At 60.8% G+C, this 15,371-nt stretch overlaps 1 protein-coding gene across 6 annotated transcripts in view; it reads left to right on the top strand.

The window, feature by feature from the left end:
- SH3BP2 (SH3 domain binding protein 2) overlaps positions 1 to 15,371 on the top strand; it is a 35,853-nt gene that overhangs the window by 18,743 nt on the left and 1,739 nt on the right. For 5 of the 6 annotated variants that reach the window (XM_086705590.1, XM_086705588.1, XM_086705589.1 and 2 more), the window contains 10 exons: positions 6,269 to 6,408; positions 7,597 to 7,699; positions 8,424 to 8,541; positions 8,831 to 8,901; positions 10,005 to 10,093; positions 10,398 to 10,466; positions 11,997 to 12,651; positions 14,000 to 14,111; positions 14,350 to 14,405; positions 14,765 to 14,846. In XM_086705590.1, coding sequence (XP_086561716.1) covers positions 6,273 to 6,408; positions 7,597 to 7,699; positions 8,424 to 8,541; positions 8,831 to 8,901; positions 10,005 to 10,093; positions 10,398 to 10,466; positions 11,997 to 12,651; positions 14,000 to 14,111; positions 14,350 to 14,405; positions 14,765 to 14,846 — 1,491 coding nt within the window. In that variant the 5' untranslated portion in view covers positions 6,269 to 6,272. Of the gene's footprint in view, positions 1 to 4,334; positions 4,451 to 6,268; positions 6,409 to 7,596; positions 7,700 to 8,423; positions 8,542 to 8,830; positions 8,902 to 10,004; positions 10,094 to 10,397; positions 10,467 to 11,996; positions 12,652 to 13,999; positions 14,112 to 14,349; positions 14,406 to 14,764; positions 14,847 to 15,371 lie in introns of those variants that run through there. The other variant, XM_086705587.1, reaches the window with a different exon arrangement.

Below are 15,371 nucleotides of genomic sequence, written 5' to 3'. Positions count from 1 at the left end.
GCTTGAGCGTGTGTGACAATGAGTGCGTGTCTACGAATGGGTGTGTGTATCTGAGTGAGTGTGTGAGTGAGTGTGGGCGTATGAGCGTGTACGTGTGAATATATTTGTGTCAGTGGGCATACATGAGAAAGCATACGTGTCTGTGTGTGTGTCTGTGTGTGTACGTGTGTTTGTGTGGGTGTGAGTGTGTGAATGAATGCATTTAGGTCCCCTTTTCACTGGGGCCGGAGGTCCCAGCCTCCCCTTTCCCTGCAGCGCCCACAAAGGGCCGGTGTGGTCACCACTGACAGGAACCCCTGACACTGTGGTCGCACGAGGCACCAGCTCCCTCATCACAGTCAGGGCAATGTCTGCAAGTGTCAGAGAGGAGACCGCAGGAGCTCAGCCTCCAGGGCCCCTGCTTGGCTCTCACACAGAGGCTTACACCCATGCACACGCATGCACACACACTGATGTGCACACTCTAACCTGTGTGTGCACTGTGCAGCTCACAAGCACAGCCTGCCCGAGCACACTATCTGTGGCACTCACACGTGGGCCTGTGCAAATCATCACCACACACCTGTGGGGCTCACAGCCCCGTGGTAGGGGGGAGCCACAGAGCCTGCACTTTGTGGGACTCCTCAAGGACTGTCTCTGGGGGACCGAGCGGTTTTCATCCACCAGCTCTGCCCCTGTCCCTGCTCCTCGGTCGCCTGGACTAACCTCTACTGTAAGAGAAGGTCAAGTGAGCTCAGGAGCGGAGACCAGGGCGTGTGCCTGAGGTGCCCGCCTTCCAAAGGTCACACGCCGTCTGAAAGGGTTCATGGAGCCCAGCGGCCACCCCCATGCTGGCCACCCTTATGCCAACCTCTGTGTCATCAGAGTCCTGCCCCAGTCAGCCCCTCTGAGCTGCAGGGAACCAAGCCCCTCCCGGCATAGCAGTCTCCCTGGGTGGCCTCAGTACCCTCCTCTGTAGGGAGAGATGCCCTGAGGGGTGTCGGGGGACTCTGACGACTGGACTTTCTGTGCTCACTTTAAGTGAGAGGAAACAGAGGTCAGAGGAGGACAGGCCTGGTGGGATTTGAACCTGGCCCTCCAGCACTGTCCCTGGCGGCTCCCACCCAGGGTGGCTCAGCGGGCACCCCCAGCAGCACAGTGAGGTGTCCCTACTGCTGTGTCTGCCCCTGCAGAGGAAGGGACTGAGGCTTCCTGCTGATGAGCCCATGGAATGAATGAGTGGAGTTAAACCCTCAGGGAGCTGGGTGACACCGTGGACATTGAGGGAGGTAGCCGGGGAGGCCAGGTTGGCCAGGAGTCTGGATGTCTCTTGGGGGTTCCCCTCAATTTTCCTGGGCACCAGTGGAGTTGGAGTCTTTGAACTGGGCTGAAAGTCCCCAAAATCTGTGTGGTCACCACAGCCACCATGGCCCATCATTACCCTTACCCTCAGCTACCATTTCCTTCCTTTTTTCTGCTCCAGCCTGGCCTGGCACTGGGCACTTGGTCAGGTGTCAGCCCACTTCACCCACTGGTACAGGGTGGGGCCAGGTGGGGCCAGAGGATTTGGGGGCCTCAGGATGGGTTTCCCCTTGGGTAGTGCATCCTCTGGAGAGAAGCTGAGGATGTCAGCATCTGTCCCTGCAGTGAGGACGTTCCTAGGGGAGGTGAAGCTAGAGTACAACCTGATTCTCTCACGACCTACCCTCCACACTAAGGTTAGTCAGTGGCCACCTAAGAGCCCTCATTCTGCCCACAGAGAGACTGCGGCCAGGCAAGAGTGAGGCTCTCATGGGCCTGTACCTGCCTGGCCACTGAGCTGAGCCGGAGTGGGGCTGTATACTGCCCTAACTCCTCCCCTCCAGTTTCCCACACGTGTGGGACTGGGAGGAGTGGTGGGTTCCATACTTGTTCACGGTAGCTGCCCCTCCCCCAGGACACACGCTGGGGTCAGAGGAGGACAGGCCTGGTGGGGTTTGAACCTGGCCCTCCAGCACTGTCCCTGGCGGCTCCCACCCAGGGCGGCTCAGTGGGCACCCCCAGCAGCACAGTGAGGGGTCCCTACTGCTGTGTCTGCCCCTGCAGAGGAAGGGACTGAGGCTTCCTGCTGATGAGCCCATGGAATGAACAAGTGGAGTTAAACCATCATGGGGCTCGGTGACAGGGCCAACATTCTGTGCCCCCTCTGGGGCTCCCTGAGTGTCCCCTCTGTGCTGGGCCTGAGCTGGTGAAGATGGGGAACAGCGACAAGCTAGCGTGGTCAGTGTTAGGTGGAGGGAAGGGTGTTCTAACCCCACAGAGGGACACAGGACCCCTGGAGGTCAGGGAAGACCACCTGAGGGAGGGAACACTTGAACTAACTCTCATTTTTGGATTGTTCATTGCTAGTACGTATATAGAAGTATGGCTGTTTTTTGTGTTTTGATCTTATATTCTGCTAGCTCGTTTATTCTAATAATTGTTTTGTGGGTTCTTTGAAATTGTCTGTATACATAACCATCTAATTTGTGAATAGTTTTGCTTCTTCATTTCCAATCTGGATACCTTTTATTGCTTTTTCTTGCGTAATTGCACTGGCTAGTACCTCCAGTACAAGGTTGAATAGAAGTGGCAAGAGTAGATGTCTTTGCCTTGCCCCTGCTCTTAGGGGAAAGCTTTCAGTCTTTTACCACTGAGTATGATGTTGGCTGGGGATTTTTCATGAACACCCTTTCCATGTTGAGGAAGTTTTCTCCTATTCCTGGTTTGTTGAGTGTTGCTCGTATCATGAAAAATTGTTGTTTTTGCCAAATGCTTTTTCTGTGTGTGTTGAGATGACCATGTGCTTTTTGTCTTTTATTTGATTAGCATGATGTATTACAATCATTGAATTGTAAGTGTTACCCTTGCATTCCCATGATAATTCCCACTCAGCGTGGTGTAGAATCCTTTTTACATGGTGCTGAATGCCATTTGCTAGTATTTTGGTGAGGCTTTCTACGTCTACAGTCATAAGGGATGTTGATCTGTAGTTTTCCTGTGATGCCTTTGGCTTTGGTGTCAGAGTAATGCTGGCCTGATACAGTGAGTTCCTTTGTCTTGTGTTTTGGGAGAAGTGAATGAAGGACTGGTGTTCATTTGAACCAATTCCTGAGGGCTGAGTTAGTTCAGTTGCAACTGGAGGCAGTGCAAACAGTGTGCACTGCAGCCTGGAGGTGGTGCTTGGTGGTTTTGGGTCTTGGATTCGGGAACCACAGGGTCTGGGTGGCACAGGTGCATGGGAGGTAGAGGGCATGAGGAGAGCCCCTGAGAAAGATCCATGGGGCCTGGATCTGGAAAGGCCAGGGGGCATGAGGAGGCCCTGGAGTCCTGGAACAAAGTGGTGATGGGAATGGCTTGTGTGGTGGGGGAGAGTGTGCTGAGTGAAGGTGATGGGGGAGGAGGTGCTGCAAGCGGGGGAAGGAACTGACACAAGTGGTGGGGGCTGCCCAGAGGTGGTGGAGAGGAGGAAGGGAGGTGGTGGCCTTGAGGGCTGAGTGTGCTGCCAGGGGAGAGATTGGCAAGGGCGCTGTGAACAAGGGCACACAGATGGGATGGAGCCTCCTGCTGCAGTGGGAAGGGGCATCGAGGGCCAGCCTGAAGTGGAGGCCAGGAAAGCAGGGAATGGTGCCCAGTGTGTAGCTGGGTGGGAGCAGCGCCCAGGCTGTCAGAGCTCCCTTATGCCATGGCTGGCCCATTGCTTGGGCAGGCTGTGTGCAGGTGGCAGGCAGAGGAGGCAGAATGCTTGGGGGGCCAGCAAGGCCATCCCCGCCTTTGGCCAGCCTGGGGGTCCCCTAGGCGGGGAGCCCCCATCCACCCAAGCAGGCGCGAGCTGCCGAGGACTGGACCTTGTACCTCCTGCAGGGAGACTCCTGCAGGGAATCCAGGGCTGGAGGCCCTTGGCGGCACATGGGTTAAGCAACTTGCCCAAGAGGGCGGCAGGAAGACCCACAGACCCACCCTGGGCCCCAGTGCCTGCGGGTCACACCCGCTTCAAGCCCACCCGCAACCCTCGGAGGCAGGGCGGCCCTCACCCCCATTTGCAGAGGCGCAGACTGAGGCTCAGGGAGCAGAAGCCCCTCTCCCAGGGGCTCTAGCCGGCCGGGAGCCCGGCCGTGTGCGCCTGCTTTGCCTCGCCCGCTTCCGGAGCCCGGGCCGCGCTGTGGACGTCCGCTTCGCGCCCCGAGCCACCGTCCCGCGTGGGCAGTTGGGGAAACTGAGGCCGCGCGGCGGCGGGCGGAGCGCCGGGTCCCCACCTGCCGCGCCCGCCCCGCCCGCGAGGGGAGGAGCCCGGCGGCCGCCCCGGGCGGGGGGCGCGGCGGGGCGCGGGGCGCGGCATGGCGGGCGCCGGGCGCGGGCGGCGGGGCTGGGGCGGGCGGGAGGCGGGCGCCGCGGGGCCGGGCCCGGGGCCGTGTCGCTGCGCGCAGGGACGGCGGGCCGCCGCGTGGACGCCGTGAGTACCGAGCCGCGCTTCCTGCGGGAACAAAGGCGGGCGTGGGCCGGCCGGGCGGGGCGCGGGGCTGTGTCGCGGGGGCCGGGGACGTGCCTTTGTTCGGAGCCTCCTCCGCTGTTGGCGGGACCCAGGCCGAGGGGTTGGTTTTGGGCAGATGGAGCCGGAGGGGGGCAGCCTGAGTGACCCAGGCAGAGGCCGGGGGGAGCAGCCCCCGGACGTTTGGTGGAGGGTGCTGGTTTGCCAGCAGCAGAGTGGTTTTCTTTGTGTGTGTGTTTGGGAGTGGGAGCTGTAGTGGCAGGAGTCCCAGAGGACGGGGCCTCTGGGTCTAACCCTAGTGACTCATTGGGACACTGACCACACACCCAGTTCAGTCCAACTCCACTGGGGCCCCAGGAGGGACCCGGCACCAGGTTCAGGCAGGCACAGGCAAAACGGTGCCCGGTGGGGTTGCTGTTCAGGGGGACCAGTGGCGGGGGACCCGAATATGAGGTGGCTCACAGAAGAGGGGACTCAGAACCTGGGTCTTGAAGGATGAATAGGAGTTCTTCATGTGAGAAGGGGTAGTGGTCAGTCATTCCAGGCAGAGGCCGGAGCCTGGCATGTTTCAGGGAGAGCAGCTGGGGTGAACAAGAGGCTGGACAAGGGCGAGGGCTGACGCTGGCACTTGGAATGTCAGGTCCTGCGGGCCCGAGTTAACCCTGAGGCAGTCAGCCTGCCCCTGGTGACTGTGCGCTGTGTGGTCCTTGCCTGAGCGATGCCCCAGCTGATGGGGAGGCAGGGTGGATACCAGCCAGCCCACTGGATGGTCATCACGGCCACTGCCGATAAGGGTGTGCTGTGTGCCAGGCTGTGTCCACTCTGTCTTTCCATGCTACAGTTCCAGCAACTGAGGCCTAGGGGTCCCCCAGAAAGCCAAGCCAGGATGGGAAGTGGGGACTCTTGCCTACCTGTTTTCCTGCTTCCTGGGCTCAGGGCCTTAAGGAAGGGATGGACTGAAGCTGGCGAAGGGCAGGCAGGAGTGGAGGGTGGGGCATCTGGGGGCCATGCCCCTCACCCCTTCCCTGCTAAAGGGTCAGAGATGGTAGAGAGGGTGACCAGGGCCTGGCCCAGCCCCTGTACCTCTTTGACTTCATTAGGCTGTGACCCTACTCATCTGCTAGAAGCCCTCCGTGGCGGTCCCCATCGTAGGTTCACGTAGCACTCAGATTTGGGGTGGTTATGGCCCAAGGCTTGATTTATCCAAGCCAGTGCTTTTTTTTTTTTTTTTTTTTTTTTTTTATTTATTTCGAGAGAGACAGAGCAGGAGCAGGGGAGGGGCAGAGAGAGAGGAAAAGAGAGAGAATCCCGAGCAGGCTTCGTGCTGTCAGCACAGAGTCCAACGTGGGGCTTGAACTCATGAAACGTGAGCTCATGACCTGAGCGAGACAAAGAGTTGGACCCTGAATCGAGTGAGCCACCCAGGTGCCCTTGGGCCAGTGGTTGTTTGAATTCACTCACGGTGGTCCCTCCCCTTCCTTGAATTCAGTAGGCGTGTGCTGAGTTAACCAGTGACAGTGAAGGAACACACTCGGTTCTCAGAGTCCTTGGGGCTCAGGTTTGTGGCCAAATAGACCAGAGGCCAACCAGGTGGACCAGTTGGCCCTTTCTCTCCCTGGGGTCCCACCAAGAAGCCTGGGGCTTTCCGAAAGGAGTTTCCTCACCCCTTGCTGACCCTTCACACTGTCTTCAGCATCTTGGCAGTATCCCCCACTGCATGCCCTCAGCTTTGCCGTCTTCTGTCCCCCAGCCCTGGCTGAGACCTGTCTCCTTTTACTGCAGCTTCATGGCGGCCGAGGAGATGCACTGGCCGGCCCCCATGAAGGCCATTGGTGCCCAGAACTTGCTAACCATGCCCGGGGGCGTGGCCAAGGCTGGCTACCTGCACAAGAAGGGTGGCACCCAGCTGCAGTTGCTGAGATGTGAGTCCTCTGGGTGGTAGGGCGCATGACGGGAGGATGTGGGGACAGGGCTGAGCCCCAGCCCTGCCACCCCACTGCCCTGGTGGACCTCCATGGGCAAGTGACCTGTCTCTCTTAGCCTCTGCCTCCTTCCGTGGTGGGCCCTCCAGAGTTTTCCATCCCTCCATGGTGGCCAGTGCTGCCTGGGGGTGCTGAGGTCAGCCTCCCCACTCCCCAGGATCGTGGGAGGATTCGGGGTGTTACTGCTAAGTGGAGATAGGATGGGCATTTGGTGCACAGCGCTGACCATCGGTCCAGGGCAGCTTCAGTCTGCAGCCAGGGGCTGGGGGCCCTCGGTGGCCTGGTAGGTCTGGTCTTGCGCTATCCAGTGGGTGTTCAGTGAGTTGGTTGGTCACTCGGTCCTTAGTGAACTAAGGGTCTTAGTGCCAAGACCCAGCTGGGTGCTGGACCTTCAGAGTTGCGTGAGGCCGAAGCTCTGGTCCCTGGGACAGCATTTTGGGAGAGGGTGGGAGCCCCCAGGTCTGGGAGATGCCCAGTCATTAAGACATTGAAGGCCAAAGAGCATCAGGGCCTTGTTTGTCCTTCTGCCCAGGCCTTTGTTCCAGCAGCGCCCTCTGCCAAGGACTCCCGGGCACCGTGCTGCCTTACGGAGGTACCGCGGGCTGGGCTGCTGGTCTGCTCTGCTCTTTGGACAGGGGGCCTCCAAGGAGGGGCTGTAACTGATGTGCCCCTAGGCCCGGGAGGGGCTGTCTGGGAATAGGACAGTGGAGTGTGGGGGTTCACTGTAACTGTCTAGGCTGGTGTTTGGCTCCATACCAGTGGCTCTTTGGGCTTCTTTGCCCCTACCCTCGCTCTGCCTTCCTAGGGTGGAAAGAGGTGGCCATGGCCTCTGGCCCTGGCTTTGCCCTTCTCTGAGCCAGCCTCTCTGGTCACAGTCTGCCCCTGCCCTGGGAACGGCCAGGCCTGCCTTGGCGCTCGGGCTGGTCAGCATGCCCATGGATCGTTTACGTTTGGACTCCGTGGGAGGGGCAGCATGCGAGCCCAACTCCAGGCCCTTCCATTTAGTGGGGTTCAAAGGCAGGAGGTCTGGCCTCGGGTCACCCAGGGCCTCTGGGAGTGGCCCCCAGAATGGGGTCTGCCCGGCAGCCTCTCGGGGCTCACCCTGTGCCCTTGCCCCACTGCCCTCAGGGCCCCTGCGCTTTGTCATCATCCATAAGCGATGCGTCTACTACTTCAAGAGCAGCACGTCCGCCTCCCCGCAGGGTGCCTTCTCGCTGAACGGCTATAACCGGTAAGTGCCCGCTACCCGCCGGCCCCAGCAGAGCCCTGGCCAGGCCAATCCCAGGTTCCCACCCAGGGAAAGTTCGGGCTCTCCTGAGTTGGCTCACACCCCACCCACCCTGGATCGCGTCCAGCATTCTCCCCTCCCTCCTGGCCTCTATGTGGCCTCCTCACGACCTCCCCCAGGTCTCCCCGGCTTCAGGGCCTCCTGGGCTGGGGCCAGCTCCTTGCTTTACACATGCCATGGGCTGGGTCCACCCAGTGAGCGCCTCCCTGCTGATGGGGTTCCCCTGGGGTCCCCCGGGGAGGGATGTTTCCTTTTCCCAAACACACCACCCTGACCTCAGGGGATGGTGCAGATGGGCACGCCTGCCCCAGGTGCCTGGCCCCATGGGCTCCCCCGTGGCAGTGGGGGCAGGGTGGGGGCTGACATGTTAGGGCCCCCAACAGGCAGGCCAGGGGCCAGGTGGGGCTGAGGTGGGCAGCGAGGGTGATGTGTCCTCGCTTTGGAGCCCTGCATGCTGCTGCTCCCAGGATGACCTCCCAGACCCCAGAACCATGTCTGCCCATCCCTGTCCCTGCCTATGTGCTTTCCTCTGCCTGAAGCATCTAGGCCTTTGGCCTGGAGAGTGAGCAAGGTGGGACTGCCCAGACCTGCCAGTGTCCTTGGGGGCGTGCTGGGTGCTGGGTGCTGAGGCCTGCCCAGGTGCTGACTGCTGGCCCCGTGCCCTCAGGGTGATGCGGGCGGCTGAGGAGACGACGTCCAACAATGTCTTCCCCTTCAAGATTGTCCACATCAGCAAGAAGCACCGCACCTGGTTCTTCTCTGCCTCCTCTGAGGATGAGCGCAAGGTGAGGCTGCCTCCAGGGGCAGGGAGCTGGCAGGGATACCATCCTGGCCCTGAGGGGACGTGGGGGGGTAAGGTGCCGGGCAGGTGCTGTTCCTCAGTCCTCCTCCTTGCGTCCGTGGCCTGGTCTGGCACCACGCTCTTGGAAGCTGTGTCAGGAAGAGCCCTGAATGGGCTGAGGGGAGGCCAGAGCCCCAGGAAGGCTGCCAGCCAGGGCCGTGAGGGCAGGCAGCGTGAGGGAGGGGCAGGCCCTGGACAGCACTGTGCTCACCGCAACCCGGACTGATCCACAGGGCTGGATGGCCTTGCTGCGCAGGGAGATCGGCCACTTCCACGAGAAGAAGGACTTGCCCACAGACACCAGGTGGGCCTGGGCATGGGAGGCATGGGCAGGGTGTCGCCAGGGCCACTGGGTTGACACGTGTGCCTACCTCCCAGCTTCCGGGGGCCTGACCCAGAATCGCCTTCTTGATGAGTTTTCTGAGGGTGCCAGCCAGGCTGTGTGTGTGTGTGTGTACGCGTATGTGTGTGTGTGTGTCCCGGAGTGTATAAGTGCGTGTGTGCACACCCATTGGTGGTTTCTGTTCAGGGGCCGTGTGTGATTTTACCTGCCCGCCCAGAGGCCCAGCACTTGTTGTAGCTCAGAGCTTCAACTTCCCAGTCCCCTGACGCTCACCCTGGCGTGTTGAGACTGAGACCAGAGTGAGTCCCCCAGGGCACTGGCACAGTCCATCCGGGTCTCGGTGACCTCAGCGTGAGGTGGCCCAGCAGGCAGCAAGGGCCCTTTGGGCAGGAACAAAAACCATCCTGTCCTTTCAGAGCTGAGGAAACTAAGGCCCAGAGAAGGCTGGGCACACCTGAGGCCATCCCACAGGTGCCTGCCTGCCCCCAGAGCTCCTGGCCCTGAGCCTTATAGCAGGCTCAGTTCAGAGCTGACTGGAGACCCAGAGGTGGGCAGTGGGATGTGGGGCTGGCCCTGAGGCCTGGCCCTGTCTGGTCGGTCAGGGGAGGCACCACAGCCTCCAGTCCCTGTGTCTGTTTTTATCACCTTGTGTGGGTCTTTTCTTTTTAAGTTTATTCATTTTTGAGGGAGAGAGAGAGAGAGAGAGAGACAGACCAAGCATGAGTGGGGGAGGAGTAGAGAGCGAGGGAGACACAGAATCTGAAGCAGGCTCCAGGCTCTGAGCTGTCAGCACAGAGCCTGATGCGGGGCTTGAACTCATGAACGTGAGCTGAAGTCAGATGCTCAACCAACTGAGCCCCCCCAGGCACCCCCTATGTCTTTTCTTGTTTTGTGTTTGTCTGTGGGTCCAGCTCTGTATATGTCTGTGTGTGTCTGTGTCATGTTTGTGCTCATGTCCTCCTCTGTGTGTCTCTGTGCATATGTATCCATACGTGTGGGTGCAAAGGACTCCCCCCTGCACAGTGCTCACTCCCCCCCTCTTCCCCCCCCACCCCCTGCTTCAGTGACTCCAGCTCAGACACAGACAGCTTCTATGGTGCAGTTGAGCGGCCTGTGGACATCAGCCTCTCTCCATACCCCACAGACAATGAAGGTGAGGCCTGTCTCTGCAGCCCCTGCCCCACCACCTCTCGGCACCTGGCTGCGGCAGTAACAGGATCAGTCCCTCCTCTCTGGCTGCCACCAAGGAGGGGAAACATATCTGGCTATCCTTGATCTGTCCGTTTGTCTTCCCCAGGCAGCCTGGGTCCTGGGTTCACACCCGGCCCACCTGGTCTTTGCCCAGTGCCTCCCTGACTCTTGGCTGCCAGTGTTCTGAGGGCACCTGCCCTGCCACCCAACCCTGGGTGCGGCTGGGCCTGGGCTGCCCTAGGTCTGACCCTCTGTCTGCCTCACAGACTATGAGCATGAGGACGAGGACGACTCATACATGGAGCCGGACTCCCCTGAGCCCGTGGAGCCCGAAGGTAGGTGGGCGACCTGTGAGCCTGGGGCGCTCACGGGGCTGGGGCCTAGAGCAGAGCCCTTCCTGGGCTGGGAGTGCTGGCCAGAATCCTGCTCTGGGTGGCCTCCGTTTCCCTGTTGTGTGCACTCTGGCTGGCTCTGCTCACCTGACCCTCCAGCCTCTGCAGTAAACCTGGGATGGAGGGGGAGGATTTACAAATAAGTGAGCTGGGGGCCCACACTTGTGATGCTGGGCTGGGGTGGTCCTGGGGGCCGAGAGAGGGGAAGGAGGGACACTGAGGAGTGGGTGGGGCCAGGCTAGGGCCTACTCCTGTGGCCGATGGCCATCTGTAGCACCTCCAGGCTAGCCTGTCGCTTACCGACCCACTCCCACCCAACGTCCCTGGCAAGGGAGACAGGCTTGTACTGGGCATCACACGTATGCGCTACAGCAAAGCATAGGGTCAGCGGGAGAGGGCTGTGCCCATCACTCACTATCCTTTCCACTGTCCTGGGGACTTGGGACAAACCCCCTAACCCGCGGCCTCCCTGTGTCTCTGCCTCCTCTCCTCCAACGACCTTGTCCTCTGCCCACCTCAACCCCGAGTCCCTCTCAGGTGAAGCAGGTCCAGCCCCTTCCCTTCTACTGGCCCCTCCCTCTGAGGCCACCACCAGGGCCTCCCAGTCATGTGCCAGCTCCCCTCCCAGCACAGAGCCCACAGCTCCATCCTGTGTCCCTCTGCCCCTCCCTGAACTGTGGCCACACGTGGCTGGAGGTGAGCACGCTGGGCCTTGCTTTGCTCCCAGCCGTGCACCTCCAGGGCCAGCGCTCCTGCGCACCTGCCTGCACACTCCCTTCTGAGTGCCCCCTACAAGCAGGCTTTACCTCCCCGTCCCCGAAATGTGTCTTAATATGGTTCCAGCGACCTCCCCATCCCCCGACGCAGCCTCGGCACCTGTGAGTGGAGCTCTACCCGGCCTGGTGCCGTCCCCCCTGCTTCTCAGCCGCCTTGCTCAGCACCAGGTGCCTTGTGCTCCAGGCCCCCCCCCCCCCCCCCCGCCTCACTCAGCCTTGTACCAGCTCCCTGATGCCCATCCGCACAACCCTGGCCACCCTGGGACTCAGGCCCGGCTCGCTCCTTTCCCTCCAGTCTTAGGCTGCCGGGACAGCCATGTCACACTGGCATCTCCATCCAGTACCTCTCCTCTGAACCCCAGACCTGTGCCCCGATGCCCACAATGTGTCTTGTAGCACGAACACACGTAACCCTCGCCTTCCTCCCCACCTGCTTCCGTCCATCCCCGTCACCTCTGTTGGTGGGAGTTATAGTCTCCTCTAACTGAGGTCAGGGCCTAGGAGTCCGCCTTGCCTCTTTTCTCTACCTCTGCTTCTGGGAACCTGATGGCTCCTGATGTGACATCTAGGCTTCTGGAAGCTTGTGTGGGCTACTTCTGGGGGGTGCGTGAGGCAGGCCAGGTGGTGCGGGTTGGTGGTGTTGGCCCAGCCTCAAGCAGCTCATGCTTGCTCACTGACTGGTCTCGTTGCTCTGCAGACACTCTGACCCACCCGCCGGCCTACCCCCCGCCTCCTGTGCCCATGCCCAGGAAGCCAGTCTTCTCCGACATGCCCCGTGCTCACTCCTTTGCCTCCAAGGGCCCGAGCCCTCTGCTGCCACCCCCGCCCCCGAAGCGTGGCCTCCCCGATGCAAGCCTGGCTCCCGAGGACTCCAAGAGGGACGTGCTGGGCCCAAGGCGGCCCGAGCCTGGCCTCAGAGTGCCCACGGCCTCCCGGAGGATGAGCGACCCCCCACTGGGCAACCTGCCAACCATGCCCAACCTCCGGAAACCCCCTTGCTTCCGGGAGAGCCCCAGCCCCAGCCCAGAGCCCCGGGTCCCTGGCCATGGGGCTGGCTCTGCCTCCGGCTCTGCTGGCGTGGCCACTGCCACCTCCAGGAACTGTGACAAGCTCAAGTCCTTCCATCTGTCCCCTCGGGGGCCGCCCACGCCCGAGCCCCCGCCGGTGCCGGCCAACAAACCCAAGTTCTTGAAGATGACTGAAGAGGCCCCCCCAAGAGAGGCAGCCAGGCCCGGACTCTTTGTACCCCCTGTGGCCCCCAGGCCTCCTGTACTGAAGCTGCCCATGCCCGAGGCCACAGTCCGGCCCCCCGTCCTGCCCAGGCCAGAGAAGCCACCCCTCCCCCACCTCCAGTGAGTTTACTTGGCACTGGGGCCCCTGGGGTCCCTCCCCAACCTGATGGGTTCTCCTGCTGGTGCCCTGGCCTCCTCGTCTCTGGCCCTCTCTGTCCATGAGGGGTAGCCGGCAGCCCTAGCATAGGAGCGGGAAGGCTCCTGGACAGCCCCAGCCTGGCTAGGCTGAGCAGCCTCCCCTGCACTGGCCCCAGAAGAATGTCCAGCCTAGTGGGTGCTGGGCCTGGAGCCTGTGGCTGCCTGGGGAGCAGTGGGCAAGTTGGGTCTTGGGGGAAACTGGCCTCCCAGAGTCTGTGCTCGGCAACCCGAGGACCCTGCAAGGGTCAAGGGAGAGGCCTGCAGGGCTGTCTGCTCTGGGATGGACGGTAGGGGTGGGAGCTGGGGCTGTGAGCCTCTTGGGGCCAGCGAGTCTGCACAGGCCTCGCTGGTCCACAGCTGTCCTTCCCAGCCCTGCCTGGGGCTCTGGAGCCACCAAGGCTGCCTTTGTGCTCTTCCTGACTGGGAACTTGCCAGAATGTGGAGTATGTTGGTGACTCACCCTGAGGTCTGCGTGGAACACTGTCTTCTTTATTGCTGGGCTGCGTCAGGAGACTGGTGTCCCCTGCTCCCACAGTGTCATTCATACCACAGCCTGTGGTCAGAGATGTCTGGGGCCCTAAACAGTGAAGGCTCTGGGAGCCATGGGGCGAGCCTTGAGTGAGCGTGCTGACCCAGTGCTCCTGGAACCCCTTTGGCTCTGGCTCTCTCCTCCCTAGGGCTCTGTTAGCTCTGCTGCTGTGGGAGGGTGCCTGGGAGGACCCTCTTGCCAGGTGATAGTTCTAGAACTAGAACTATAGAACATAGTTCATAGAACTATGTGACAAGGGGCCATGATGGTGCAGACTGGGTCAGTTTACCAAATGCTACAGGGTTGGGTGTGCCAGGGCCGACTGCCCACGGCCCAGCAGACCAGCCCCGTGTGGTCTCCTTTAATCCTCCTTGAAACCGTAGAGGCTTCGGACCACCTGGCCGCGTGTGTGGGACATGTTTGTGGACTCCCATCCATTCACATGCATCCACTCTCTGTGGCTTTGGGAGGGGCATGACTTGGCCAAGGTCACAAGCTGGTTAGCAGCAGAGCTGGGCTGAGACCCCCAGCCCAGAGCCTTCTCCCACAGCGCCCAGAGTACTTGTCTGTCGTGTGACCCCTGACACCAGAGTTCAGGCCCTTAGGACCCCTCTTGCCAGTGGCATTGGCAGCCGTCACCCAAGGCCTGTTTCAGAGCTTTCTGGTGGAGGCCTAGGGTGTGTGGGGGTGGTGTGCAGGGGTGTGACAGTGATGTCCCTTCCTCTGTTTTTCCCCTTCAAGGCGGTCACCCCCTGATGGGCAGAGTTTCCGGAGCTTCTCCTTTGAGAAGCCCCGACGACTCTCGAAGCCTGAGGACATGAGTGCAGAGGGTTCTGACGATGACTATGAGAAGGTGAGGCAATGGAGAGCTCCGGATCCTGGCACTGGGCAGGTGGCAGTGGGCGGGCTGCAGGCCGGGGTGGCCCCTCACTGGCCACCTCCAGTGACAAGCCCCCAGGACGCTGGAGTTGTCGGGAGTGTAAGCGTGTGCACAGCCCCAGATCTGGGCACAGGCTGGCAGCCCACGGGGTGGGGGGGGGGGGGAGGGCTGGTGCAGACCCTGACCCTGACCGCCATTGGCCTCTCTCCAGGTGCCCCTGCCCAGCTCTGTCTTTATCAATACCACGGAATCCTACGAAGTGGAAAGGTCAGCACGAAGCCCTTCTTTCTCCGAATCCCTGTTTTTGCAGATGTGAGGTCCCCTGCCTTTCTGTCCCCCGTCACCTGCTTTGGTGTTGGACAGTGGCTAGCACAGGTGCATGGCCCTGAGCAGAGTGGGGAAGCCAGCAAAACAGCGGATGCCATCAGCCCAGTCCCAGTGCTGCCCGTCACCCCGGGCAGGGCCCCAAGCCCCGCACAGGCCGGCCTCACCACACCAGTTGCTCTCAGACCATGTGCTGCAGAATAGTGAGGAGACAAAAACCTACACTGAGGAGTGAGGCTGGAGGGTCCCTGAGAGGGTTGGCTGTCTGAGGATGGTTTGTTGATGCAGCTGTGTTATTTTAGGCTGTTCAAAGCCACAAGCCCCCAGGGAGAGCCCCAGGATGGACTCTACTGCATCCGGGATTCCTCCACCAAGTCAGGGAAGGTAGGTGCCCAGGGAGGGTGCCCCAACAGTCACCCTGCTGAATGAAGGCGCCCTGGGGACTGCTGCCTTGTGGGGGGGTTCGTCTGGTTCTGCACACACTTGGGCTGATGGCACGCATCGTGCTTTATACATCGCTTCCCTGCACAGCCTCTTACTTCGCATCTCAGCTCGTTCCGTCATTGGGGTCTCTGCCTGGCAGCCCCTCCCCCATCTATTCTCAGGAACTGAATGCTGTCTGCAAGCTGGGATAGTGGCCCAGCCCCCCAGCACAGGCAGGAAATGGGAGGGAAGTGCTGGGGGTCCTGGAAATCTGATGCGGCTGTTTTTTTTTTTTTAATGTTTACTTATCTTGAGAAAGAGTGTGTGTGTACATGCTCAGAACAGAGAAGGGCCAGAGAGAGAGGGAAGAGAGAGAATCCCATGCAGGCTCCTCACTGTCAGCCCATAACCTGATGTGGGGCTCGATCTCATGAACCGCAAGATCATGACCTGAGCCTAAGTCCAGAATTGGACACTTAACCAACG

The sequence above is a fragment of the Puma concolor genome, chromosome B1, assembly GCF_028749965.1.
Source record: "Puma concolor isolate L17-30 chromosome B1, mPumCon1.1.hap2, whole genome shotgun sequence".
Classification (NCBI taxonomy): Eukaryota; Metazoa; Chordata; class Mammalia; order Carnivora; family Felidae; genus Puma; species Puma concolor.
Note: the sequence above shows the minus strand (reverse complement) of the source record. Positions and strands in the feature narration are given on the sequence as shown.